The sequence below is a fragment of the Chrysemys picta genome, chromosome 4 (genome assembly GCF_011386835.1).
Source record: "Chrysemys picta bellii isolate R12L10 chromosome 4, ASM1138683v2, whole genome shotgun sequence".
Taxonomy (NCBI): Eukaryota; Metazoa; Chordata; order Testudines; family Emydidae; genus Chrysemys; species Chrysemys picta.
In genome coordinates this window covers 133,537,680-133,564,324 of record NC_088794.1, presented here as the reverse complement: position 1 = coordinate 133,564,324, position 26,645 = coordinate 133,537,680, and the positions used below count along the sequence as shown (strand labels likewise).

At 43.8% G+C, this 26,645-nt stretch overlaps 2 protein-coding genes across 3 annotated transcripts in view; one reads left to right on the top strand and one right to left on the bottom strand.

The window, feature by feature from the left end:
- Positions 1-26,645, top strand: part of LOC135983199 (uncharacterized) — a 372,285-nt gene that overhangs the window by 181,860 nt on the left and 163,780 nt on the right. The window lies entirely within an intron of this gene.
- The window catches only part of LOC101950650 (cytoplasmic dynein 1 heavy chain 1-like), an 82,998-nt gene that overhangs the window by 38,810 nt on the left and 17,543 nt on the right, over positions 1-26,645 (bottom strand). For both annotated transcript variants that reach the window (XM_065593601.1, XM_065593600.1), the window contains exons 9-31: positions 26,031-26,210; positions 25,190-25,339; positions 20,471-20,617; positions 20,142-20,282; positions 19,751-19,927; positions 19,399-19,509; positions 19,178-19,297; positions 18,606-18,845; positions 17,180-17,335; positions 15,619-15,732; positions 11,935-12,045; positions 11,644-11,853; positions 10,920-11,066; positions 10,410-10,576; positions 9,393-9,566; positions 8,392-8,557; positions 8,116-8,304; positions 7,822-8,016; positions 4,358-4,640; positions 3,762-3,862; positions 2,772-2,931; positions 1,090-1,333; positions 693-879 (exon numbers count right to left, since the gene is read on the bottom strand). In XM_065593601.1, coding sequence (XP_065449673.1) covers positions 693-879; positions 1,090-1,333; positions 2,772-2,931; positions 3,762-3,862; positions 4,358-4,640; positions 7,822-8,016; positions 8,116-8,304; positions 8,392-8,557; positions 9,393-9,566; positions 10,410-10,576; positions 10,920-11,066; positions 11,644-11,853; positions 11,935-12,045; positions 15,619-15,732; positions 17,180-17,335; positions 18,606-18,845; positions 19,178-19,297; positions 19,399-19,509; positions 19,751-19,927; positions 20,142-20,282; positions 20,471-20,617; positions 25,190-25,339; positions 26,031-26,210 — 3,870 coding nt within the window. The remainder of the gene's footprint in view (positions 1-692; positions 880-1,089; positions 1,334-2,771; positions 2,932-3,761; positions 3,863-4,357; positions 4,641-7,821; positions 8,017-8,115; positions 8,305-8,391; positions 8,558-9,392; positions 9,567-10,409; positions 10,577-10,919; positions 11,067-11,643; positions 11,854-11,934; positions 12,046-15,618; positions 15,733-17,179; positions 17,336-18,605; positions 18,846-19,177; positions 19,298-19,398; positions 19,510-19,750; positions 19,928-20,141; positions 20,283-20,470; positions 20,618-25,189; positions 25,340-26,030; positions 26,211-26,645) is intronic.

Below are 26,645 nucleotides of genomic sequence, written 5' to 3'. Positions count from 1 at the left end.
GGAAAATTTCATGTTTTGATTAGACAATACACCATAAACAATGAATATCTGCATTAGTCACATTGGTAGAAAAATTTCAGACAGGTCATGCTGAATACTCAGACTGCAGAGCATATTGACATTTGCTAGGTTTGCATTTGGCATTCTTATTCCCTGCAAAACTTATTTGATGTTGAGTTTTATATTTGTGCAAGATCATTTATGACAGTGCATTATGAACTTATAGTGATGCTATACAGGGAATACTTAAGCTATTGCCTAATACAATTGCCTTAGTTGAGGAATGACAACTGTACTTGCCTACATAATATTTACCTGAAAGTGATGTGAACTGCAGGAGTTCATTCAGAATGTCTACGCCACTTGGAATAGAGTCAGGACATCACTCGTTTTATAGGAGTGGTGAAAGTTTGTAATGACCACAAACCATCAGATGCCTCTGTTTTATTGTAAGAAAGAGGCTTCCAACAACTCAAGCACTGATTAAAACTCAGTTCAATCTACTGAAACTGCCACTCCTGTAGCCTAAAGTACCATGACTTCAAGTAAATACGACACTTGTGAACTTAAATAGATTACATTTGTGCTTGATACAGCAGGTGCTTTACTGCAAGTGCTCATATACATGAATATGTACCGTAATCACCCCTTTGCTGTGAATGAATTAAAAAAAAAATCTGTATATGTTTTACCTCTTGTTCAGATAGGTTCTCAGCAATTTCCCCTTCATCAACAACAACTTCACCACGCTCTGTCTTCTCCCGCTTTATCTTCTGAATCCTCTCCCTCTTCACATTTCCTGCACTAATCAGTACACTCTTCAAAGCTCTTAAGCCAAAGTCATAATGACTTTGAGAGGAGAGCTGCTCATCACAGAGGCTAAAGATAAAAGATACCCGAGTCAGTTTTAGACATAGTAAGATCACAAAACTAATGTTCAATAGTAAAGTGTCAAGCATGCTTACTGTTCTATGTTCTTGCTATGGTAGTTTCAAAACTAGCTACAGAGCCATTTTAAGTTCCAGATTTAAGTACACAAGTGATCTTTTAATGGTTTGGGCCACACTTGTTTAAGTGACTATTACTTACTTGAAGAATGGGACAATCTTATTGGCGAGCACTTCAGCAGTACGGAAACCCTGGGAATACAACATGACCTGGGCAATCAGCTGGCGGTCTGGCTTTGTCATCGCCAAGCTACGGAACAGCTTCTTCAAGTTGTCTGGAAGATTTGATCTACCCGCATAACCAGGATTCATGGTGACGAAGATAGCCATATCTGGGCTCACTTTAACTTGTTTATTCAGCAGCTCACAAGTAATAGGTGCGGAAGCTAAAAGTAGTTCACACACAAAGTATTTTTAATTACAGTTGATTTTGTCTCAGTCAAATAAGCTATCAACTACAGTAGCTGAAACTTCACTTTTAGTATCCTGTATAGTTTTGTTTGTGGTACAGTAACTCCGCACTTAAAGTTGTCCCGGTTAACATTGTTTCATTGCTGATCAGTTAGAGAACACGCTTGTTTAAAGTGGCGCAATGCTCCCTTATAACATTGTTTGGCAGCTGCCTGCTTTGTCCACTGCTTGCAGAAAGAGCAGCCCGTTGGAGCTAGCTGGTGGGGGCTTGGAACCAGGGTGGACTGGCAGCACCCCACCTTCCCACACACACACAATCAGCTCCCCGCTCCCCTAAGTTCCCTGTGCAGCAGCCGCCCACCAGGCTATCAATTGCCAGCAATTCAGCTGTCCCTCCCCCCACAGCCATGTGCTGCTCCTGCCCTCTGCCTTGGAGCTGCTCCCGGGAGCCTCCTGCTTGCTGTGCAGGGGGGCGGGGGAGGAGAAGAGAAGAGGGGGGCTAATGTCAGGGTGTCCCCCTCCCTCCTGCTCCTGCCCCCCTCTTACCCCATCTCCATAGAGCAGGGGGAAACGACAGAGCTCAAGACAGAGGGAGCGTGGTGGCAGCAGCTGTTGTCTCAACTTCCTGGTCTACTTAAAAAGGCAATCTACTTAGAGTGGTTCAGCGTACTTAAAGGGACAATGCACATCTCTCTCTCTCTCTCTCTCTGACACACACACACACACACACACACACACACACAGGGTGTGTGTCTCTGTCTCTATCTGCCATGCTGTCTCCCCTCCCTCCATTTGTGCTGCCTTATAGAGTATGAGGCTACATTAACAACAATGTGTTAACCCTTGAGGGCTCAGCCGAGTTCTAGTTCATCATTTAGCAGTAAGGCATTCCCTGGGAAATATCCCACCCTTTGACGTCACCACCCCAACCAGGTTTCACAATCATCATTGCTGTGTACAGTATTAAATTGTTTGTTTAAAAATTATACAGTGTGTGTGTCTTGTGTGCTGAATAAATTTCCCTAACCTAACCCCTCCCCCATTTACATTAATTCTTATGGGGAAATTGGATTCACTTAAAGTCGCATTTTTCAGGAACACAACTACAACGTTAAGTGAGGAGTTACTGTACAACTAGTCAAAAAATTTTTGTACCACTACACTAAAGTTATACAATGTTGAAAGTGACTGGATATCAGCTGAAAGCTACTTCCTTTAATTGTTTAATATTTAAGTTACATTTTCAAATTTAACCCCCCCCCCCCCCCGCCGAAAAAAAAAAAAAGCCTGGCCAATGTGGGAGTAACTGATCAAGTACATTTCTCAAAAGGACCTATTTCAGACATGCAAGTGAGGGCATTCTTTTGACAGCACAGCTATACAAAATCATTAGCAATGAAAAAAATTGCATACTCTTGTCATAGTTTGGATTGCAATGTTCTCGCAAGGCTTCCTGGATGCATTGAACCTGCTGAGAAACAGCAGAAAGCATACGCTCCTCAAGTCTGTTGAACTCATCAAAGCAGCCCCATGCGCCCACTTGACAGAGCCCCACAAAGATGCGTCCTATTGCCTGTAGGCAGAGAAAAAGAAGATAAGCTTTAAATATACACACACTGGGAAAAAAAAAAGTTACCTTGGTTATTCTTCCCTGTACATAGTGGAACTGGTGTAGACTGGATAGGATTGTGGTTACATATATTAACCCCCTATTTAATGTGTATGTATTGCTGAGAATCTTTGTGCTTTCATCAGAAACAACTACTTCTCTACCCACCACTCCACTCTTCTCTTCCCACTCACACCACTCTTGCTTCTCAGATGTTTCAGTTTTTGAATGCCAACTTCCATGTTCTAGAATGTATAAGGCACTACTAAGCAACTTCCACTCCTCTTTAGGGAAGTCTGTTAATTAATTCTAAAATCTCTGCAAGCACATTCCTAAACCTGCAGCAGATTTTAAAAGTAGTTCTGATGCTGCAATATATCAGGAAGTCCATTGAGAAAAGGAGTATGTGCAGCAACATATCCATTAGGCGTCAGCCAGTCACACCTATTTGATTTCCACTAAAGTAGGTCTACTTCAGTTGGTCACACAATATGACTGGGGAATGGTAATGGAAGACTGTAGTTTGAAAATATTTTAAATTACCTTCCTAAAGCTTGCAGTTCAAATTTTCCCTTGCTAAATTATTGTCTAAAACCAGAGCAGGCAGCTTCTAACCCAATTCTGCTTTAGGTGGTAGTGAGGTCCAATGAAGCACAGTAAAGTAACCATAATCTACTCACCAGATACAGGAACAAGCTTTCAAACGTTTTGAAATCTACAAGCTTAAAGGGCATATTAATGAGATCTTAACTTAAAATGAACAATGTTCTCATGTTAAATGAAAGATACTATACCTGGAAGTCAAACATTTCACCGCAGTTGAAAACCAGAACAAAGCGGCCAAGCTGGTGTCCAAGGGCCTTTACAGATTCTGTTTTACCAGTACCAGCAGGACCTATTTTTAGAATAGGATAAAAACATTAGTCTCTTCCTAGGCACTAAACTGAGAATATTAACATCTAGAGTCTACGGGCTGGGCTATGGTACTGCGGTAAGTCAGCCCAAATTACGCTACTTCAGTTACATGAATAATGTAACTGAAGTCGACGTAGCTTAGGTCGACTCAATGCAGTGTCTACACCGTGCTGTGTCGACGGGAGATGCTCTCCCGACGACTTCCCTTACTTTTCTCAGGGAGTTGGAGTACACAAATAAGTGGGAGAGCACTCTCCCATCAATTTAGCAGGTCTAAAACAGACCCACTAAATCAACACCTGCTGCATTGATTACAGCAGTGCAAATCTACCAGTAAGTATGGACGTGGCCTAAGTGTTGCTCATTTTTCAAAATTGGAGTCTCAACTATGGAAGTTACTTTATTAATTTTATAGCTGATGAACATCAATCTTTACCTTTAACAGAAGACACATATGGAATCAGTACAAACTTACCAAAAGGTGAGCCTCCAAGTCTTGCCTCCAAGGCTTGCGTCATTGTCAGGTAACAGCGGTCAGTAAGAGGAGTCTGAACTAGTTTATCCTGAACACCAAGATACTCAAAGCCATAGTTGAATTTGGCATTTGCCATCTGAATGGACAGCTGTTGCAACACATCTGTCTGTTTTGGGTCAAAGTAGAATCGCATCTGGCTGAGCCACTCAAAGGATTTGGAGTTGTCAATCTTACTTTTGATCAGTGATCTTGTAACATCTCTTTGGTGCACTAACTCTGTAATCTGGAGAACAAGCATCTCATTAGCAACCACCACGAAAAAAGACCATGTACTCTAATGAAGCTAACAGTTTTACTGCATCTCACTGCACCTCAGTTTATGAAAAGCCATTGCTCGGTGCTAGAAGGCATCATCTAATATCCATCCTCTAGCTTGCAGAAAAGAGGAGTTAGTAAAGAAAGTCTGTAGATGCAGGATCCCTCTCAGTCAAGCTTCAAGCCAAGGCATGGTTCTGAAACCACAAGAGCTGTCCTTATGGACAACCTTTTTCTGTCCACAAGCAGAGAAAGGAAGCAAATCCATACTCATCCTGCTACACCTCTCTGGCACCAGATACTGTTAGTCACCAGATATTCTTGTCTGCCTCCAAGAAGCTGTAATGTTGAATGAGAGTGCCCTTAAACCAGCTCACATTTTCCTCTAAGAAACCCCAAGTGCTGTAGAGGGAAAGTGTTTCTACATCCCTCCCCACCAAAAGCCCTCACCTCTGAGATCCCACAAGTTTAATCCTCTGCAAAAGTTATTCAAAGTCTATATAAAGCCACCAAGAGAATTGCTCAGACACTATGGGCTGAAATCTCAGCAGGTACAGACCAAAACTGAGCTCTACATCTCCATTCCCATCTTTCAGTAGCTGGAATCAGCAGCTGAAGAAAGTGCATCTGACAAGAGCTAAACCCAGCCAAGTCTGAGATGCCAGTAGATAAAGAGGAATGTTTCTCATAGACTCATAGACTTTAAGGTCAGAAGGGACCATTATGATCATCTGGTCTGACCCCCTGCATGCTGCAGGCCACAAGACCCTTCCCTGGACTCTGCCGTTGAAGTCCCCAATCCTGTGTTTTAGTGACTTCAATTGGCAGAGACCCTCCTGCTAGTGATCCCTGCCCCATGCTGCGGAGGAAGGCGAAAAACCTCCAGAGGCTCAGCCAATCTACCCTGGAGGAAAATTCCTTCCCGACCCCAAATATGGTGATCAGTAATACCCCGAGCATGTAGGCAAGAGTCTCTAGCCTGACCCTTGTTGGCCATTATGCTATTTACGTACCATTGCTTGGTTTTCCTTGGCTACTATGTTTTACCATTAAACCATTCCCTCCATAAACTTATCTAATTTAATCTTAAAACCAGACAGGTCCGTCGCCCCCACCGTTTCCCTCGGAAGGCCATTCCAATATTTCACCCCTCTGACGGTCAGAAATCTTCGTCTAATTTCAATCCTGAACTTCCCCACGGCCAGTTTATATCCATTTGTTCTCGTGTCCACATTAGTACTAAGCTGGAATAATTCCTCTCCCTCCCTTGTATTTATCCCTCTGATATATTTAAAGATAGCAATCATATCCCCCCTCAGCCTTCGTTTTGTCAGACTAAACAACCCAAGAACTTGCTTCCTCCAAGACTCCACTATGGAGGGCACCTTCCCCTCAGACTAGTTTATCACTAGCCTTCAATCCTTTTGGATGCTAAAGGCACAAAAAATGTCAACTTTCATCTTCAATAGGCCAGAAATTGACACCTCATTGTATCAGCAGACTTGGACATGATAAGGCTGAAGGTCCACAGATTTGATTATTGCAAGTCATGTCTAGCAGTGAAACCACACCCCATGTGAAAGCTCCAACTCGAACAAAACACAGCACTCTAGTTTCTTGGCAGCACAGACTGCCACAAACACCGTTCTGTGGCTATGCACTCTACACTTGTTCCCCAATTAGAAGTTTAGTTCAAGGTTTATTTTATAGGAGCCTTTGAATAACAGGACAGATTGTAAGTTGCACTCGTCTGGTGGAAAGTAGAGCTTCTTAGGACGAGCTGGAGTTAAGCTATGAATTCAGTGGGCAAGAAGTGATGGACTTTCATAGCTAAATGCAAAAAGCCTTCAGTTTAGCTTTTTCTTTCTTCAGAAAGTTCTTCACATGCCTATGACAGCCCCTCACGCAAATACAAAAAAGTTTTAAATTAAGCTATTTCTCCTATAAGGAGTTTCTATTTTTAAACAGCTGAAGGAGCTCAGACACTATGATTATGGGAGCCATGTACATACTGTGACAAAGTTCCTCCTCTGCCTTGGTGGGGTCTGCGCTTTCTGACGGATTTGCTTGCCTCAGAGGTTCACGGCAGTTCTCAGTTTGGGTCCTTTTGTAGTGGCACAAACCTGCCGTTCACTCAGCTAACCTCATCACTGGCCAGCATGGGGAAAGAGAGGAGAACAATCCCCGCAGTCTCTGCTGACCCACCTAATGGGTCAGGGGATAGGCCAGGGACCTTCCCCTCTGGTGGGACCCACAGTCCAGGTCACCTCCTCTCATCTTAAATAGGGAGTTGAGGTGGATGAGGGAACCCAGGCCCGCCCTCTACGCTGGGTTCCAGCTCAGGGTCCTGTGGATTGCAACCATCTACAGTGTCTCTTGTAACAGCTGCGTGACAGCTACAACTCCCTGGGATTCTTCCCCATGGCCTCCTCCCAACACCTTCTTTATCCTCACCACAGGACCTTCCTTCTGATGTCTGGTAAGGCTTGTACTTCGCAGTCCTTCAGAAGTATGCCTACTCACTCTCAGTTTCTTGTGCCTCTTGCTCCCAGCTCCTCACACGCACCTCACTAACTGAAGTGAGGTCCTTTTTAATACCAGGTGCCCTGATTAGCCTGCCTGTCCTAATTGATTCCGGTAGATTCTTAATTGGCTCCAGGTGTCCTAATTAGCCTGCCTTAATTGGTTCCAGCAACTTCCTGATAGTTCTGGAACAGCCCATTATCTTACTCAGGGAAAAGGGACCTGCTTAATCTGGGGCTAATATATCTACCTTCTATCACTCCCTTGTAGCCATCTGGCCTGACCCTGTCACAATACATAGATGATAAAAATTAATATAAACTGTAGATTTATAAATCTTACCTACTCTCAGAATAGGAGATTGGGTGGTATATTCTAAGAGTTGTTTCTATTCACTAAATAATTCTTCAGAATCTTATGCTACACTGACACTTAAGTTTATAGACATTATTTCAAGTCAGGCATATATAACCTCTACAGAAACAGCTGTTCCTCAAGAAAGCTTGATGGGAACATTTTAGTTTTCCCTACGTGTCAGTTTCATGATTTGAAGATGGACAGATTGTATTTAAATTTTGTAAGAGACCGAATGACTACTTGAGGATGGGGAGGAGAGTATTACTTACCAAGTGTTCCAATTTCCTTCTGCGGAGAGGTGGCTGTTCCATCAAGACAGAGTCTGCTAACATGTTCAGTGTGACCTCAACATTAGCCAGCACAGAGTGCAGAGGACTGCTGTCTCCATCACCACCCATACCATTCAGAGCAGATTCCACATTCTCTGACCATGCAATTTCGGCTGACAGGACAACAAGCTGGGCCTGAACATTTAAAATACAGTTAGATTTTTGCTACAAGTTGTTCCTCCCACAAAAGTGTATTATATAGTTTGCTTAGACAAATGTGAATAAGATGGATACCTGATATTTGTCAATCCAAGAAATATAGAGAACTGGATCAATTGAAGTTGCTTTACCAATGATTTCTACTTCAGTAACAGACTCAGCCAGTAGCTTTGCAAGTGTGACCCTCATTTCTTTTTCAACAAGTGTGAGCCACTCATTGATCTTAGGATGTTCTGTGATAGACACAGGTGTTTTAAACAGCACCTGAAACAATCAAATTTAAGTGTAATTTTAGTTTTAATTTAGACCAGGTTTGTAAGTTTGCAAAACCCCCCGAAGACACAGCTCTACCTCCTCTCCTTCTCGTGATGAGATCCCCAGAATAACAGAGTTATCTTCATTCAGGATGATGCTAGAAACTCCAGCAAACATTTTCTTGAAATGTTTCTGGAGCTTAGCTACATTCTTGCTGTTTCCTATGATTTCAAGCAAGTCCTCATCACCAACGAAGTAGAACCTAGTATTAGAGAGAAGGTTAAAGCTTTTTAAAACAACTGACCACTGAGGTGAAAGAATTTTTTTTTAATTAATTTAAGGCCCAGAATTAAATATATTTACTTGAACCCGCTATAACCCTTATAAAACTGGGGAAATGTCTGCTAGTTTGTGCAATGCTGTGTAATTCCTTTCCTCCATACTTCTGTTAGCTCATAGTAAAAATACCTCAGGGCTTATTCTCTGCACCATTTTTAGTCTATCTAGAGTTTTCTTCCCACTTTAACACCTCATTAGCAGATAAATGCCAAGTATTGAAAGATTATGAGACAGCAAAGCTCCCACTCTGAACACATGCTTGACGTGGAGGTTATGTTTAGATCTACAATCCAAGGACCTCACATACTACTGAGAATTGAAGGTGAAAAAGAATGCAACATGATTCAAATATAGAATGACACCAGTTCTTAAGCTTTGGTATTTGATGAGAGATTACTAAGGGTTTATTTAGTTTAATGAAACAAAACTAATTTGAGAATTTCATTATTCAGTACCAGGTGAAACAGCCTATTAAGCAATATTTATATTCAAATTACTAATCACAAGTGACCCAAACAAAGAAAGTGAAGTTTGTCATTTCCCAGGAAATGGGACCATAAAATGACTAAATTGTTCAACCTTTATTTTTTTTTTTTTTTATGATTCCAAAGCATTCATGTTTTCATATCTGTGTATGCACTAAAAGGTTGCTAGCAGAACACAATAAAAGGATGTACTTAGGCATTACTGTGCAAACGAACACAATTCATATTAGAGTTTATTCCAGCACAATTGGTTGAGGAGATGAAATTCCTTACCGAGGAAAGGAGGATCTCTCCCTCTCCAGATATTCTCCCAATGTTTTCTGGATCTTTCCAAGCAAGTCTGCTAATCTCTCCAGTGACCTTTGTACACCTTGGATGTTAAGAACATCCATCACAAGGGGAGATTTGGATACTTTTTTCATAAGTGCCAGAAACTCAGTACTGATGCTGTAAGTGAGAGTGAGAAAAATATTAAGCACACTTTAAATGAGGGATACAATAGTACAAGTTCAGTTACTGAGCGTGAAAAAGGGTGATATCTATTCATATTGTGTCAGAGTATTCTGGTGTGGCTGGCTTTATGCTACACTAAAGATGAATTCTAGTTGGAGCACTCCACATGGTATCCAAGAACCAGACAATGACTAACTCAATTGCCGGTGCTCAAATGGACCATACAGTAAATCCACTGCTAATGTCTACCTCTGACTCTCTGGAGAGGTGCATACGTCTGTCCTGGGACACCTGAACCTAGTTAAAGACTTTGAAATGGATAAGAGACTGCTTGTTAGCTCAGGGTGGAGACATCAAATGAAGACTGGACACAGGCAGAGACTGCAAGGGTGCAATCTACCTGCCTAGCCCAATGCTAGATGATAGGTGGGACAAGAGGGGCTACCTCAACTTGCAAGGAAAGGCCAACGTCTAGGAACTTCTAGGTCTACGAGACTTTTATTGTTTTAACCCTTTTATGATGTGCAAAACAAAAACTATCTATATGAACAAGCTGTTCTGGCACTGCACTCTCATACTGTCATAGGCTTCCAAAGTCTGCAGCAGGGGCCAAAACCCAGATGGACCTGCTGAGAACACTACTGGTGAACAAGACTATTTTGCTCTGGGTCACTAGAACAAAAAAGTGGGGGCGAATCACAGGATTCACTGAGAGAAGTACAGACCTATCACTTGGAAGGGGTGCTCATGCAACGGGCAGGCAGAGGAACAAAGTCAATGGTGCAGTTTGCCCTGAACTGTAATTGAGAATTTCACACAAATCCAAAGTAAATATACCTTTGGAACCTCTGTGTTTCAACAGGCAATAAGTGCTCAATATCAGCACTACCAGTGAAGATACCCTCCAGGTAGACCCATCGCCTTTGGACATCTATCCAGACATCAAAGAGTGCAAAGATACGATTCAATTTGTCCTCCCAGCTAAGGGCATCTTCTTCAAATACCTAAATGTTACAAAAACCATTAACATTCAGTTTACCTTTAAAAACAAAAAACAAACAAAAAAACAAACCAAAAAACAAACCAAAATTTCAGGTACAAGTCAGCATGATTTTAAGAAGTTGGACAAGTAACACTAATCAAGCTAGTTTAAGAACTGAATTGGAAATAATATTGCAAGTTTGGTTAAAGCTATAAAAAGGTATAATCACACTTATACACCTAGTTATTTGCCAAACTTGACACACAAGGTGCCAGCTGAACAAATGTACACTAGGAAAAGAATACTAAAACAAGGAGGGAGCCAAAGCTAATTGAAAAGAAAAATAAAGTAATTTTACAGTATACCTTGAAGTATGGTGATAACTTCATGGCAGACACACTGTTAATGTGCTCCTTGACCTTGTTGAAGAGATCATCCCAACCACGAATCAAATGACATTTGTAGTGATAGTTAACCAAGTCCAGTTCGTAAGTGTTCCACACTTCTCTTATCTTTAAGAAAAAAAAGAAGTCAGATTATGAACTCCTGACAGTAATTTTAATTCGAATACATTTACTTCATTCTATAGTATAGAAATGTAGTTACATGAGCTGTATTCTTATCTTTTTACAGAGCACATGAACCTGCAGGTCATGGATTGCTGTGAATCATATGGTGGAAGATTTCATAATTATGTCTTCTGGGTCAGAGTTAAAATTATTGCAAGTCATAAAATGAAATTAGAGAAGGCAGTTTCCAGTCTTCTATTTAGAAGTTTTATAATAGTAACATACTAGCTATGTATTTTACTTGACTTATCTTTAAGTTTAAGTTACAGTACCTTCAGTAAACTTGCAAAGCTTTTAATAAAACCCCTAAACCTATAGGGTTTCATGTTGTGTCAGTTTTTGTGTTTAATTTACTCAGTTATTTAGAACTAAAAGTGTATGGTGAAGATCTAAAGCATTTCACTTTCACCATCCTGGGTATCCAAAATCTAACTTGTTACATAGCTGTCAGCAAATTAATTTATACCTCTAAAACCTCTCCTGCACAACAGGTCTAGTGTATGTAATGATAGATACTAGCCTGTTTCAAGAACTCCTCCAAAGCCATCTCTCCCTGAGCCACAAGAAGTACATCTTTGACAATTGCTTCATTCTTCTGCAAGTCAACATCCCAGATCTGTCCCAGGGTTAGTTCAGAGACAGCCCAGTTCACATGAAGTTTCTTCATCAGCTGCTTCCAGTGACGATCTTTAAGAGCCTCAGATTTCAGTTCAATCACCAACATGTTTATCTAGAATGTGAGACAGCATATATTAAGTTAATGGATGCACTTAATTTTTTTAATTAGTTATCAAGGGTAAGTACAGCTTACCTTCATGTAACCCTTCAGAAGCCTCAGAACGTATTCATAGGAGGCATACTGCCGCAAATGAGCAGGGAAGTTTTTCAACTGGTTCAGTAAGCCATCCAAATTTTGTCGAAGCTGTCAATAAAATACAGAAGCCAAGAAAGAATTCATCTTCCAACGACATTATGATAAACACAATCACTCTAGTAAACTGGATATTACAACAGTTATTAGTTTTACTTACAGTTTGTCATCTTAACATTTTTATTCAACTGTTCTTTAAGAATGGGAGAATCACCCTTAGGCTACGTCCTCACTACGGGGGGGAAGGGGGAGGGTCGATTTAAGATACGCAAATTCAGTTACGCAAATAGCATAGCTGAATTCAACGTATCGGAGCCGACTTACCCCGCTGTGAGGACGGCGGCAAATCGACCTCCGCGGCTCCCCCGTCGACGGCGCTTACTCCTACCTCCACTGGTGGAGTACAAGCATCGATTCAGGGATCGATTGTCGTGTCCCGACGAGACACGATAATTTGATCCCCGAGAGACTGATTTCTACCCGCTGATTCAGGCGGGTAGTGTAGACGTAGCCTTAGATAATATTGATCATGCTTTCCTATGCTGCATATATTTAATTTTGCCAACAATAAATATAGCTGTATACAAGGCAGGCAAACCAAATACTAGAAGTATGAAAACATTCAATTGCCCCTCAAAACCTCATCATTCCAACAGATTCTCCAGGCTTTTGTTGATATATTCCACCTCAGCACATTATATGGAGTCAACAATACTGCTTTAAGCTTAATTCGTGACTGTTGGTACAATACTAGTTTTCTCTATCCCTTGATCATTGGAGTAGCACAGCATGAAGTAATTTTACACTAGATCACAGTGGTCATGAAATTGTGACATTCTTCCTTACAGATAAGAGGTAGAAGCCTTTGTGACGGGTTGGATCACAGAAACCCCCTTGGGGCGGCCAACTGATTGGCCAACAGACTACTTCTGCCCCTGGTTTCCCTGCCAGCTTGGGACTCCAGCACCCTATCTTGTTGAGCCAGACACGCCAGTCTGCTCCGACACAGACAGGGTGCTGGAGTCCCAAGCTGGCAGGGAAAGCAGGGGCAGAAGTAGTCTTGGCACATCAGTTGGCCACCCCAAGGGGGTTTCTGTGATCCAACCCGTCACAGTGGCGTAGTCGGCAGGATCTGTGCACAGCTGATTGCTTTGAGATACTGGTAGTGATTTTAAATGAGTTTTAAGTGTGGTGGCTGGAGAACAGACAAAGTTGTTACTGGTTTGTTATTTTCTGTTTGCTTATTTTGGGTAAGGGAAATAGGGACAGAAAAGGAAGCAAAATAAGTAAGAGTGAAGATCAGAAGAAGCTAGAACTACACAAGTTGCAAATTGCCCAGAAAGGCTAAACACTTTGTGCTGGGAAAGTCTCTGTTAACTAAGAAGCCCTTGAGCTGAGTGCATCTCAGTTTCAGTGAACTGCAGATGGGTGTGGCCCAACCTCGGTGTCTGTGCTGAAGCTGACTAGAGTTCATAACTTAGCAAGACAGGAGTGGAGGGGTGCCTGTTCTGGCAGGAGGGGGTTCTCTGTGGTACCCCAGCTCATCGAGTGACGGTCTCAAGGGAAGACATATGGAAATTGATGTGCAATTTGCCCAGTTAAAGGCTGCCCTAGAAAAAGAAAAGGCTGCCCACCAGCAAACCCTGGACTTAAAAGACAAAGCATATTGAGACCCAGAAGCACGAACTGGCTGTAATGGAGTGGAAGAGGTGCACAGAGACACGTATCCTGGAGCTGGAAGTTGGGGTCCTGATGACTGCTGCAGTGGGAACAGACCCCAAAGGATTCTCTAGCTGGAAGCAAGCGCAACCTGAGTGAAAGGGGGGGGGGATTTTTCTGGCCAGTGAAAGGTCTGTCATAGCTGGTAGCTGTGAGCCCACAGCTGGATCAGGGTTTCTTTCCCTTTTGGGGGACCAGGAGTGTCTGCCCCAGAGGGGAGCCCCAAAACAAATTTTAGGTATACTGCTTCCGCCATGGTCAGTGTCCAAGTCTCTGGCAGTAAGTTCAGGAGGAGGGTGTGACATTGCACTCTAAGATTTTATGAAAGTATGCTGATGAGTGTGAATATAATGTAACTAAAATATGCTTCATGCAAAAGGTCTCTTGTAAATTGTCATTACAAAGCTTGTAATCTACTGAGTGTGGTCATCCTATTTGTATAAGTGTATCACTTGTATCTGAAACTAGAAATATGAAATATAACTCTGAGGTCCTATTGTAGTTATGCAAAGTGTGGGCCATTAATGGTGGTTTGGAATCTTAATGCTCCCATTAACCAGGACAATTGACTGTAGATGGCTCTGTTTTACTTGTAAGTCTTCCTGTATACATGTGTGCTGGCAAGTGGCTAATGAAGTCTTACAGTGACATGTGATCATGTCACCTGAACTGGAATCCATCTTTAACCTGGTGCTTTTCCATTGAAAAGGAGAGGTGGGAACCCAGAGGGACAAAGGATTCCCGCCTTATGCAAAAGATATACAAGTGGATGGAACAGAACAAATTAGACGGCCATCATGAGAAATCCCCTAACTACCACCTGAGCTGGAACAAGGGCTGTACCAGGGGAAAGGATTGTGCCCAGACTAGGAAGGCATCCAGTCTGTGAAAGAAACGTATTGAAACATCTCTGAGGGTGAGATTTTATCTGTATTCAGTTTTATTACTTAGACTTGTATGTTTTGTTTTATTTTGCTTGGTAATTCACTCTGTTCTGTCTGTTACTACTTGGAACCACTTAAATCCTACTTTCAGTATTTAATAAAATCACTTTTTACTTATTAATTAACCCAGAGTATGCATTAATACCTGGGGGGAGGGGGCAAACAGCTGTGCATACCTCTCTATCAGTGTTATAGAGGGCAAAAAATTTATGAGTAAAATGGATTTATTTGGGGTTTGGACCCCACTGGGAGTTGGGCATCTGAGTGTTAAAGACAGGAACACTTCTTAAGTTGCTTTCAATTAAGTCTGCAGCTTTGGGGCACGTGGTTCAGACCCTGAGTCGGTGTTGGAGCAGACAGGCATGTCTGGCTCAGCAAGACAGGGTGCTGGGGTCCTGAGCTGGCAGGGAAAGCAGGGGCAGAAGTAGTCTTGACACATCAGATGACAGCCCCCAGGGGATTTCTGTGAACCAACCCGTCACAGCCTCGTTTCAGTTTATGTATCCAAGAAGCATCAGCTTGGACAATAGCTTTTCATCAGTGAAGTTAGACAAGTGTTTGAGAAAAGTGCTAATTTAGATCAACTTAATTTCAAGAAACAGATATAGCATCAGTTCTTGTCCTCTGCAGATGTAGCCTATAATTAAATATATTTAAGGTTGTGCAGTTTCTGCAATCCTGATAATTTTTCAGGTTTTGTTTTGTAAGCCTTACCCTGCTGAAGCTTCAGTTAAGAGGAAAAGTTATTAGTGCTGCAAGTTAGATTAAGATAGAGGCTGCATTCTCAGTTATGAATTCTATTTTTCATATGCCAAAAAGACTCAGATACATAAGGACCATGCCATATATTCTGGCTCATTTTCAAGTTGTTAGAACATTTAAATGTATTTTTACCACGAAGGCCAAGAGTCGAATGATATAGCTGTAGTTATGATTTCTATATACGGAATAAAAAAGGTACCTTGCGAGGTTGTACTGAAACCCACGGCTGCTCCTTCATCTGATCAATCTGGTCCCAGACCTTGGAAAGCTCAGACCAAACTCCTTTGAGGTCTTGTAACTCTTCTAAAGCTACCTACAGTACAAAGGGATACATCAAACTTTGGTCAGTTATACAGAAAGGACAGATATTTATTATCATTGAGTTAGACAGAACTTGTTAAACAAATCATTGGGATAGGAACTTGGTCAGGGTACTGGTAATTGGACAGAGACTTGACCCTAGCTTGCCTAGCACATCTCTGGTGCCAAAAGGAGTTATCATATGTTGACTGCTCAGTAGCTTAAATTAAGGCTTGTCTACATGGAAAGTTACTGCCCAGCATGCAAGAGTGAACGCCTACAGTATATCAAACTTGCCTTGCAGTAATGTCTCATGTGGACGCTGCTACAGTGCAGTTGAAGTCCTGGACTGTGGCTTAGAACAGCATTTCTCAAACTGGGGGCCGTGGACCCTGGGGGACCCTGAGGGTCCACGGGCCCCGCTGATCAACTTAACTTCTCCCCATCCCTCCCAGCACCTGCACACTGGGGAACAGCGCTATCTCCTGGAGGCTACTGAAGCCAAATTGGGAAGATTTTAGGCACTAAAAGTCCAGCAGCACAGGGGGGCTAAGGCAGACTCCCTGACTCTCCTGGTTCCACTCTGCTCCCTGTGGCTCTGGGGGGAGTAGAAGAGGAGCAAGGGGTCTCCACGTGTTGCCCCGGCCCTGAGCGCTGAGTCTGCAGCTCCCATTGACTGGGAACTCCAGCCAATAGGAGCTACGGGCAGGGGCAGCGCAGAGAGACCTCCTGACCCTTCCACTTAGGAACCACTGCCAGAGAGATATACTGGTCATTTTTGGGAGCTGCCTGAGGTACGCACCACCCAGCCAGAACCCGCATCCCAACCTCCTGCCCCAGCTACAGAACCTGCACTCCCTCCCAGAGCCCGCATCCCGTACCCCCTCCTGCACCCAAACTCCCTTCCAGAGCCCGCACCCCTTCCTGCACCCCAACCCTCTGCCCCAGCCTGGTGAAAGTGAGTGAGGGTGGGGGAGAGTGAGTGACAGAGGGTGGGGGAATGGAGGGGGCAGGGGTGGAGTGGGGGCAGGGCCTGGGGCTGAGCGGTGGAGTCCCTGAATTCCTCCCCCCCCCCATCAAAATGGGGGTCCTCGCATCGCTGAAGTTTGAGAACCGCTGACTTTGAAGCTACTTGTCACGTAGATAAGCCCTTAGTCTCATCTCTAGTTCGTTTAATGGCCAGATTTCTACATCTTATAAAGCTGCCCTCAAGTGTCTGTGGTTGCTGTCTCAGTGGAAAACCCAAGGGCTGAATGGGTATTGAGACTGAGTTACTCACCCCTAAGGCTGGACCATCCCAGTTAAGGATAGGGCACAGTGATAGGGCAGCATGAAGGGAGAACCATTGACTGCTATGCCTTCTCTATGAATGAATTGAAGGACTTCTGCCTACAAGAAGTCATCTGTCCAGAACCATTTACAAACACCAAATTCATGGATTTTTAAAAAACAGTTTGTACCTGCACACGTTCTTCACTGCCACTGAGTAGTCCTGTATCTGTTAGCTCAAGAGCTTCTTTGGCCTTTGCACATTTCTCACGATCATCTTTCAACCTACCAAATTTCCCTTCGAAAATGGTAAGTGCTTGAAGAGCCTCCTCTGGACACAAGTTTCCCTAGAAAGAACCATATGAAGGACAACATGGCACAGATGTTAAGAGTAAGGGTTTAGCATAGGGGTCTCAAACTCACTTTACCTTAGGGCCAGGGCCAGTCCTTAAATCCTCCCAGCGGGTCAATAATGTCACTCATGCCGCCCAGAACCTGACCCCCCCCCCACAAAAAACTCTACCCCCAACTGCCTAAGGATCTGGGAGGGAGTTTGGGTGGGGGAGGGGGGTGGAGAAAGAGGGGATGGGGGTGCAGGCTCTGGGAGGGAGGAGGGGTGCAGGTTCTGGGAGGAAATTGGAGGTGGGAAGGGGGTGGGGGTGCAGGTTCTGGGAGGGAGTTTGGGGGCAGGAAGGGGTATATGGGAAGGGGGCCAAGGGGTATGGCGCTTACCTGGGGGTCTCCGCGCGCTGCTTCCCCCAGGCACCACACCCATAGCTCCCCATTGGCCACAGGGGCGCTCAGGGTGGGGGCAGCGTGCAGAGGCAAAGCCCCACCCCACCCTGGGGTCGCAAAGGGGGCCTGGCAGACACGTGGAGCAAGCAGGCAGATGCCGCTCAACTCTGCTGCACTGCCGGGGCCCCGGGCCATTGTAAATCGCCTATGGGCGGCAGGTGGGGCCAAGGGAGAGACCCAGCCCCAAAACTGCTGGAGCCCTGTGGGCCACATTGGGGAGGATCGCAGGCCGCAGATGGCCCGTGAATTTGAGACCCCTGGTTTAGCACTTAAAATTTGTACAGAAACTACTTCTGATTAGCATCAGACACCATGCAATCTCTTCTGCTTTAAGGAATTTTCAGTTTCCCCGGCAGACCTTTAACTCTGGGTATATGAGTTACTGATCCCTTGCCTGGGTACATGTCTAAAGAATCATCTTGGCAGAAGAGATTTTTTAGCAGACGCTAGCTAGTAACATTTATTTTAAGACACAGGCTCAGCAAGATTTTTCCTCTCACCAACTGCTCTATAGAGTACACACTCCTTATTGCTAGTTAAATTTGTAAAAATCAAGTTACAATAGAGGTGTTTCTGTTTTAAAATGCAAGTTACGTCAGGGAAAGTGTTGGAGTTTTAAACCAAGAGCAAAAGACAAGGTACACTTTCTGCCAAGTCATTAGGAAACCCCCTAGAGAGGATTCACATTTCTGCATAAAAATCTGTAAAGGTAACAACTATGCCCCCCCACCCCAGTCTATTTCAGGGTTACTGAACAACCTCTTTGTTACAGAATGCTAACTTTCTATAGTGAGTTCAGCAAAGAGACACGAAAAAACTCACTGTCACAGGCTTAGTTTTCTCCCAGTCAATCAGCAGGTCAGTTGTACGGCTCTCCACTGCTCGATCCTCTTGAACGATCTTCATTTGCAAGTTTTCTACTTGTTGCTGAATGGCAGAATCCTTGCGACGCATTATGTCATTGAAAGCACCCCACTCTCCTTCAATGTTGTCAACGTATAACCAGGAGGAAGGAAACTGGAACCTCTGTTTCTCTAGCAAGCGCTGACCATTGCGGTAAAGCTACAGTCCACACAAACATTGTTAGAATGTAACCTACTTTAATTTCTCTGTTAGCTAGAAGTTCTATTAGAAATTCAGATAGCCAGAAGTTTAAAAGAGAAATCAGCAATAGATCAGCCTAAAGAACCCTCAGAAGTATAAAGTAACTCAGTAAGGCTCACTATAGAATCTTGCTTTGAAAGTGTTTATCTAGAAGAGTTACTAGGACAGGAAATTAGAGGCAAGGTTTCTCTTAGGAGGCTTAGACTGGTCATGATCAATTGTCCCCTTGCTGTAAAAAAGCTTTTAAGGATTTCCAGAAACAAGATGTTAGTAAGAAAGTGACAACTTACCTCAACTTGTTTCTCAAACTGCTTGATTTTACGTTTCAGGGATTGTACATATGTGATGAATGTCACTGCATCTGATGTGCTAGCAGTGTCCACTAAATGCTGCTCCAACTCTTGACGGGACTGTTAGGGGGAGGGGAGGAAACAAAAAAACAACAGTATTTTAAAGGTGGATGTGGTAAGTTGATTTTGTAATAAGGAATCATTGTTTGGACTATTCTTACCTTAGAAATTTGAGAGTGGAACTCGGTCATGTTCTGACCTAGCATTTGGCCAAATTTACTGAGTACTTCCTTATGCCAAGAGTCATATTTCAGGTTCACCTTAAATTGTACCTACAATCAAGAAAGTTTACTGAGTATTACTATTAGTTATGAAGTCTCATTTTAACCTCTATAAGCCCATTCTGAAGTTTATTTCCACAAAAAGAACAGGAGTACTTGTGGCACCTTAGAGATTAACGTGCCACAAGTACTCCTGTTCTTTTTGCGGATACAGACTAACACGGCTGCTACTCTGAAACCTTTATTTCCACAGGTTACTTTTACAAGATGCATGAAAGTTTCAGGTTCTTACCTTCCCATAGTCTATGATAACAGGTCCAAATTCCTTCCTGGTTTCTGCATTGTCAAAGGTTCCTCTAGACTTCCTTATCTGAACTAAGAGGGCTTGCCACTTATTTAAATCTTCTCCAAGACGGTTATATACGTTTTCAGCTTGCATATCCCATAAGCACTGGTACTGCAGCCATACCTATTAATAAGTACATTTAAAAAACCTCCATGTAACAGTGAATTTTCAGAATGTAGATACTTTCCTTATTTATGTAACTGAATTAATGGGGATTACAGTAAACAGGTAACATTGTTGGATTTAGAAGAGCTCTTCTATATCTTTAATCAAAGGTAACGCCCATCAAATGCGTTATTCTACAATTTCAAACTGAAAATCAGAACTCATATCCTACCTTAACATACCGTTCAACCTCTGTCACAATGCCCATAACAGCCGAATAAGACTCCTCCAGTGCTACAGGACCATCAGGCATCCGTGTTAAGGCATTCCGATAGAACTTCTCTTCCTCAGACAACTCATAGTGTACACCCACCTGACAAGACCCACAATTAAATACAAGTTGCACATACCAAGTTCAGAACATCTGGAGCAATTTTTGAAAATGAAAACTGGCCTTCATAACCATTAAAGATTACATTATCTGTATACTGTACATCTGCAATGCAACAGTTCTAGTTACAGCCATTTTATTAGATTTATAAATACATTTCTCATGCTTACCTGGTATCTTTGACTTTGAATTCTGGGTAGTGATAGTATTACCATTTTCCAGGAAAACATTTCTTGATAGAGCTTATATCTGCATTCTTCAATTGGTGGATTCAAATAGATCACCTGGTTGGTTATCCTCAGTTCATGTACAACATTCTACAGGCATAGAAAGACACCACATTCAGTTTCAATTTTGCTAAATAAGAGCTTGCTGCGCCAGCTAAAGATATACAACTCAAAATACATTTTAGACAAAGCCTGCCACCTCTTCTTCGAGTGATGGTCCCTATTGTATACCACTGAGGGTTAACAACAAGCAGGGTGCGAGGAAGATGATGAAACCGTGGAATGGAGCACAGCCGCACCAAGCGAGGTATCCATCGCAGAGTCTTGCACCAAGGCATAATGGGAAGAGAGGTACGTACCGAACTCCACGTGACCGCCCTACATATGTCCGTAACTGGTACATTGTGAAGCACAGTTGTAGTCTATGCTTGCACTCTTGGGAGTGGGCTTGTACCCCAAGGCATGGGGACAGTCCCGATAACTGATAGTGTAATGCACCCCAAAACCCACTTAGAAATCCGCTGAATGGAAATCACTTGCCCTTTAATCCTTCCTTCTATAGCGATAAAATGTCTAGGGGACTTCATGAATCATCTCATCCTCTGAAGGTAGAAAGCCAGGGCCCAGCAGACATCGAGGGAGTGACGGCGCCGTTCCTCCACTGAGGCGTGAGGTTTCAGAAAGAAAGCAGGTAAGTGTATTGATTGGTTGAGATGAAAATGGGATACAACCTTTGGCAGAAACTTGGGGTGAAGCACAGGGAAACACTGTCCTTACAGAACATGGTAAAGGGGAGGGGTCCATCACCATGACCCCCAGTTCTCCAACCCAGAAGTAATAGCTACCAGGAAAGTGACCTTCATGGAGAGGAGAGACAGGGAGGAGGTGGCCAGAGGTTCAAAGGGAAATTTTGTCAACACCGTGAGGAGAAGGTTGAGGTCCCATTGGGGGAGCAATGGATTGAAGGGGAGGATAAGTCCATCGGAGGTCCTTCCAAAACCTGGTAGTCAAGGGTGAGTAAAGAGAGTGCCCCTCCACAGGAGGGTGAAAGGCACTGATAGTGGTTATATGCACCTTGATGGAGTTGAGAATGAGGCCGGACGTCTTCAGGGAGAGAAGATAGTCCAAAAGAAGAGGGATGTCCACATCTTCAGGAGCAAGATCCCTCTGTTGGGTCCATGAGGTGAAACACTTCCACTTGGCCCTATAGGACTGCCTTGTGGACTCTTCTCTGCTCTTCAAGAAGTTGTCTTGTACTGCTGACGAACGTTCCTGCTCTAGTGAAGATGCCCATCCAAAAAATAAGCTCGGATGTGAAGAGTGTCTGGATTGGGATGCTGGGTCCTGCAGCCATGTCATTTGAGGAGTTCCAGAAAAGCTGGCCGTGGAAGCAGGGGGAATACACTGACATATGGGGACGAAGGGAACCCAGAACTGCAAGGCCAGAGGGGCAATCAGAGTGAACTTCATTCTCTCGCATCTGATCTTGTGTAGGACACGTGGCAGAAGCTCTAGGGGGGAAATGCATAATTGATCTGGTCTGACTTGCAGAGGACTAGGGCATCACCTTGGGAAAGGTCACTGAGCCCCTCTCTCCCTCAGAGGAATATTGGGTACATTTGCTGTTGGTGTGGGAGGCGAAGATGTCCCCGGTCAGAATCCCACAGTGGTTAAAAATGTTGGTGACCACGGTGTCGTGGAGCTCCCATTTGTGATCAGTCATGAATTTCCTGCTGAGAGAGTTCGCAATTATGTTCTGAGTTCCGGAAAGGTATGCTGCTGACAACAGGATCTTCGAGCAATGCACCAATCCCAAAGATCAACTGCCTCCGTACTAAGTGTCTGTGACGTCATGGCCCCTTGTTGGTTGATTTAGTAAACAGTGATAGTGTTGTTTGACATGATGAGAACATGACAGGAATGAACAAATGTGAGAAATGCACAACATGCTCTACGCACAGCCCAAAGTTCTTGGATGTTGATGGGCATCCAGGATTCCCAAGCAGTCCAAGGCTCCTGAGTCATGTGCTCGCCCATGTGGGACCCCATCCGACAAGTAACACATCTGCGGTGATAGTCATGCTTGGAGGATGGAAGGAATGGCATTCCGGTTCAGACCTGACCTGGATCTGTCCACCACTAGAGGGAGGAGAGAAGCTCTTGGGGAACGGTCAGTAGAAAGTCCATGATGTAGTTCATGGGAGAATAGGTCCTCTGGAGCCACAGCTGCAAGCAACAAAAGTGGAGACAAGCTCAGGCAGTAATGTATGTACAAGTCACCATGTAGCCAAGAAGAGAAAGGCAAGTTCTGGCCAGAACAGAAGGACTGGAAATTGCAGTGGAAATCAGCTCTTGTAGGGCTTGGAACCTGTCCTCTGGGAGGTGGGCACATGCTGATATTGCATCGATACAGACCCCAATGAATTCTAGGGACTGTGTGGGATCCAATTGATTTTCTGATGTTTACACTCACTGCCAGGGAGGAGCGGAGTGTAAGCAGCATGGAGGTCAAGGAACGACCCTCCCCTTTGGCTGCTAGCAGCATGATCAAATCGTCAAGGGAATATAGAGACCCCTTGGCGGTGGAGGTGGTCCACTGCTCCTGAGAAAACTTTGATGAAGACTTGTGAAGCAGTGATGAGTCCAAAAGGTAGAACCTTGAATCTCAGGAAACGTCTGTGGGCAGGATGGATATCCATGTGGAAGTAAGCATCCTGCATATTGAGAGCTGTAAAATACATGCCTCTCTCTAACAAAGGAACGATGGCTGCTAGGGTGACCATATGAAACTTTGGCTTGCGTATGAAGCAGTTGAGATGATGGAGGTCTAAGATCAGTCTCAACATGCCCCTCTTGGGGACTAGAAAATAGGTGGAATAGAACACTGCACCCTGATAGGTCATAGGAACAGGTTCCATCACTCTTCTTTGCAGGAGAGAGTCCACTTCTAGGTCGAGTAAGACTTGCACTTGGTTGCTGGTGTGTAGATACCCAGTGATTGCAGAGCGGTTCTGGAGCCTTGGATGGAATGGAGGGAATCATCTGTCTTCTGACTGAAGAGATGAGACCCATCGAAAGGGAGGTCTTCTAGTGGTGTTCTGGACTTCCCTTGGGAAACCTGACGAATGCAGCCATGATTCCCTCCACACAACGATCCCCAAAGCCATAGTGCGCGAAGTAGCGTCTGCCACGTCCACCGTGGCCTGGAGCGTCGTCCTTCAACTAGTTTCCCCTCCTGTAGGATAGCCTGGAAGCAGGTTTGATCCTGCTGGGGAAGTTTGTCTGCGAAGTCCCACCAACTTGCCGTAGGTAAGGAAGTTGTATTTAGCGAACAGAGCCAAGTACTTGGAAATGCGAAATTGGAGGCTGGCAGAAAAGAATACCTTCTGACACAAGATGTCCAGTCGCTTGCCCTCATTATCTGCTGGGGTGGAGCGTCAGCATTGCTACCGGGCCCGCTCTGTCACTGCCTGTATGATGAGGAAATTGGATGGGCGGGATGAGAAAAATCAGACCCCTTTGCAGGTACACAATACCTCTTCTCCGCCCCTTGGGGGTAGATGTGTAAGTGGTTGGAGTGTGCCAGACAGTCCAGGACAGCTGAAGAACAGTATCACTGATTGGTAGAGCCATTCTGGCAAGTATCAAGGCGTGTAAGATATCAGACAGCTGATGCTGTTTGTTCTGTACAGTGGAATGTGGAGGGTATTAGCCACCCTATGTAACAGTTCTTGGAACTGACAGTAATCATCCAGGGGCGAGGAGGGAGACAAAGACACTACAGCATGTGGAGATGAAGGGAACTGCTCTGGTTCCAGCGGTACTATCAGAGTTGGACTAAGGGGAGCACCTGCCAATATTGGTTCAGAATGCCTACTCGATGACGGTCAAAGAGGTGAGGTAGGGAATGCCTCTTGAGTGGAGTGGGAAGGTTCCAAAGGCAGATACCGAGGCCACAATACCCAGTACGGCCAACCAGGCAGATCTGTTGGGGTGGAGGGCCCCAAAGAGCAGGGTACCAATGGTTCCGTTGCTGGGAAAAGGGAGGGTACGGCCATTGAGTCTGCGGAACCTTAGGGTAATCATACTGGTTATGGAAGGGGCAGATCCTACACTCCATCCAAGTCCTCCAATAACAAAAAATCAAAGTCCAGTTCGAATGGCGGTGCCCTCAGAACTGGTGGATCCACAGGAGCCATAGGGGAATGGGCGGGAACATGTCCCGAAGGAGGAAAGTCTAATGTAGGAGAGCGTATCCCGCAGAGGAAGACAGCACTTGAAGACATGGAGACCTCACCTCCCCCAAGGAAAAGAACTCAAGAGGCTCAGGGGAGGACTCAAGTCTCCATGGTGCCTGTGGTACATGATCTGCAGTTGGAACTGGAGCCAGAAAGGGGGACTGCCTCAGTACCAAAGGTTCCCTTGACTTCAGCGAAGCAAGGGCGTATGTGTGGACCAAGAGATACTACTACTTTCAAAGCTCCAGCTTCTCACGCATGGCGTGTGCATATAACCCCCAGTGGAATACAAATCAGGACCATAACTTGAAGAACTTACATTATATAGCAATATGTACCACAAGAGTATTTTATTTCTACTCAAGATTCTGTATGGTCTTATTTTAACAAAAAGCATAATGAGTAACAGTCAAATGTAACTTACTTTGATCTTTGGCTCCCCACCAGGCTTGTGACTGACTTGAGGCGCATCTGTATCCATGTCAACTTCTGCTTTATCATCAGCTTGTCCAAGAAGAACTTGGGTCCAAGCTCTCAGCCCAGCCTGTAGACGAACTCCTAGTATTCGTTCAATCTAAGGGAGGAAGAAGCCATATTGAAAACAAATACAAAGAAATCTGGCAGAAAGACACTTATATCATGGGTTCTCTCCATAAGAGTCCCCCATTGTCAAGAAATCCCTGAAACTTTCAGATACAGCAGGACTCTTAAAAGGATGGAAATTCAGCCTTACACCTTAGAACAGGAGTGGGTTTTTTTCTTTAAATAAACACTTTTAAAGCAAAGGAAGTTTATGTCAACATGTTAGACTACTGTTTAGAGTATTTAAAATCTATGTTTTAGGAGGGGACCTAAATGTCAGATTTACTGCCATGTTGTCCTAAGTAAGGGACTGCACCTTAGCATTATGATTAGTATTGTCTGTATTAAGGTGCTGATGTTCACCCACATTGGGGAACCTGTTCCCTACCCTGCCATATTCAACCATCCATTAAGCCTTTAGCTATTATCCTGTCAGCTGAAGAGCTAGCAAGTCTTCCCTGGAATCCATTAATTCCAGTCATCGGTAGCTAAGCACTCTTATCTGTCTGCCTAAGAGCCTGCCAAATGTCCTAAATGGCATTTGTAGAGATATTCAGGAAGTGGCAAATAGATTGGAAATTCTTACTCTATGTCACTTGAGAGTGGTAGACCATGCTGTTAGTGACAAACTACTTCGCCATTTAACACCTTTGAAGGCTGTTCACTTTGAGTGAAAGACCTACCTCCATATCCAACTTATTGACCCAGATCGGCAAATTGGAATATGAATGAAGATTCAAGTCATCCACAGCTTTTTGAACTCTGTTCAAGATTTCTGAAAAAGTCTTATGATCATACATGCAGGTTTCCAAGGATCGAACTTCCAGGTCTATTTTTTCTTCAATAATGAGCAGATCATCCACCTAAGGGAAAATTTAATGTTAGCACTTTGCTGATATCAATCTGCCATGTTGGTGAAAGTGATAAAACATCCCTCTCTCACAAACAGAGCTACTTCCATTCTTGCGGGGGGCAGGTCACTACTCTATTTTCATTCACTGAAGTCTCTGGGAACTTGCCTGACAATGGAGATGTCAGAATTAGACTAAGTTAGCACAAACATTTGGCTAATTCCCTTAATCTAAAAGGGAGATACTTTTTAAAAACCTGCATGCATGTTTCTCAGTAACTGATGCTATACTAGAATATAAAGCATTAATACAAAGTGTGTTCACATTATAATCACTAACTAAAAGATTTCAGTAGCTACTTTACTAAATTAGCATTTTTTTAATAAGATATGGTTTCTCTACCATCCCTGAAAAAGAACATTTGCCACATTACCAGGTAATAATCTG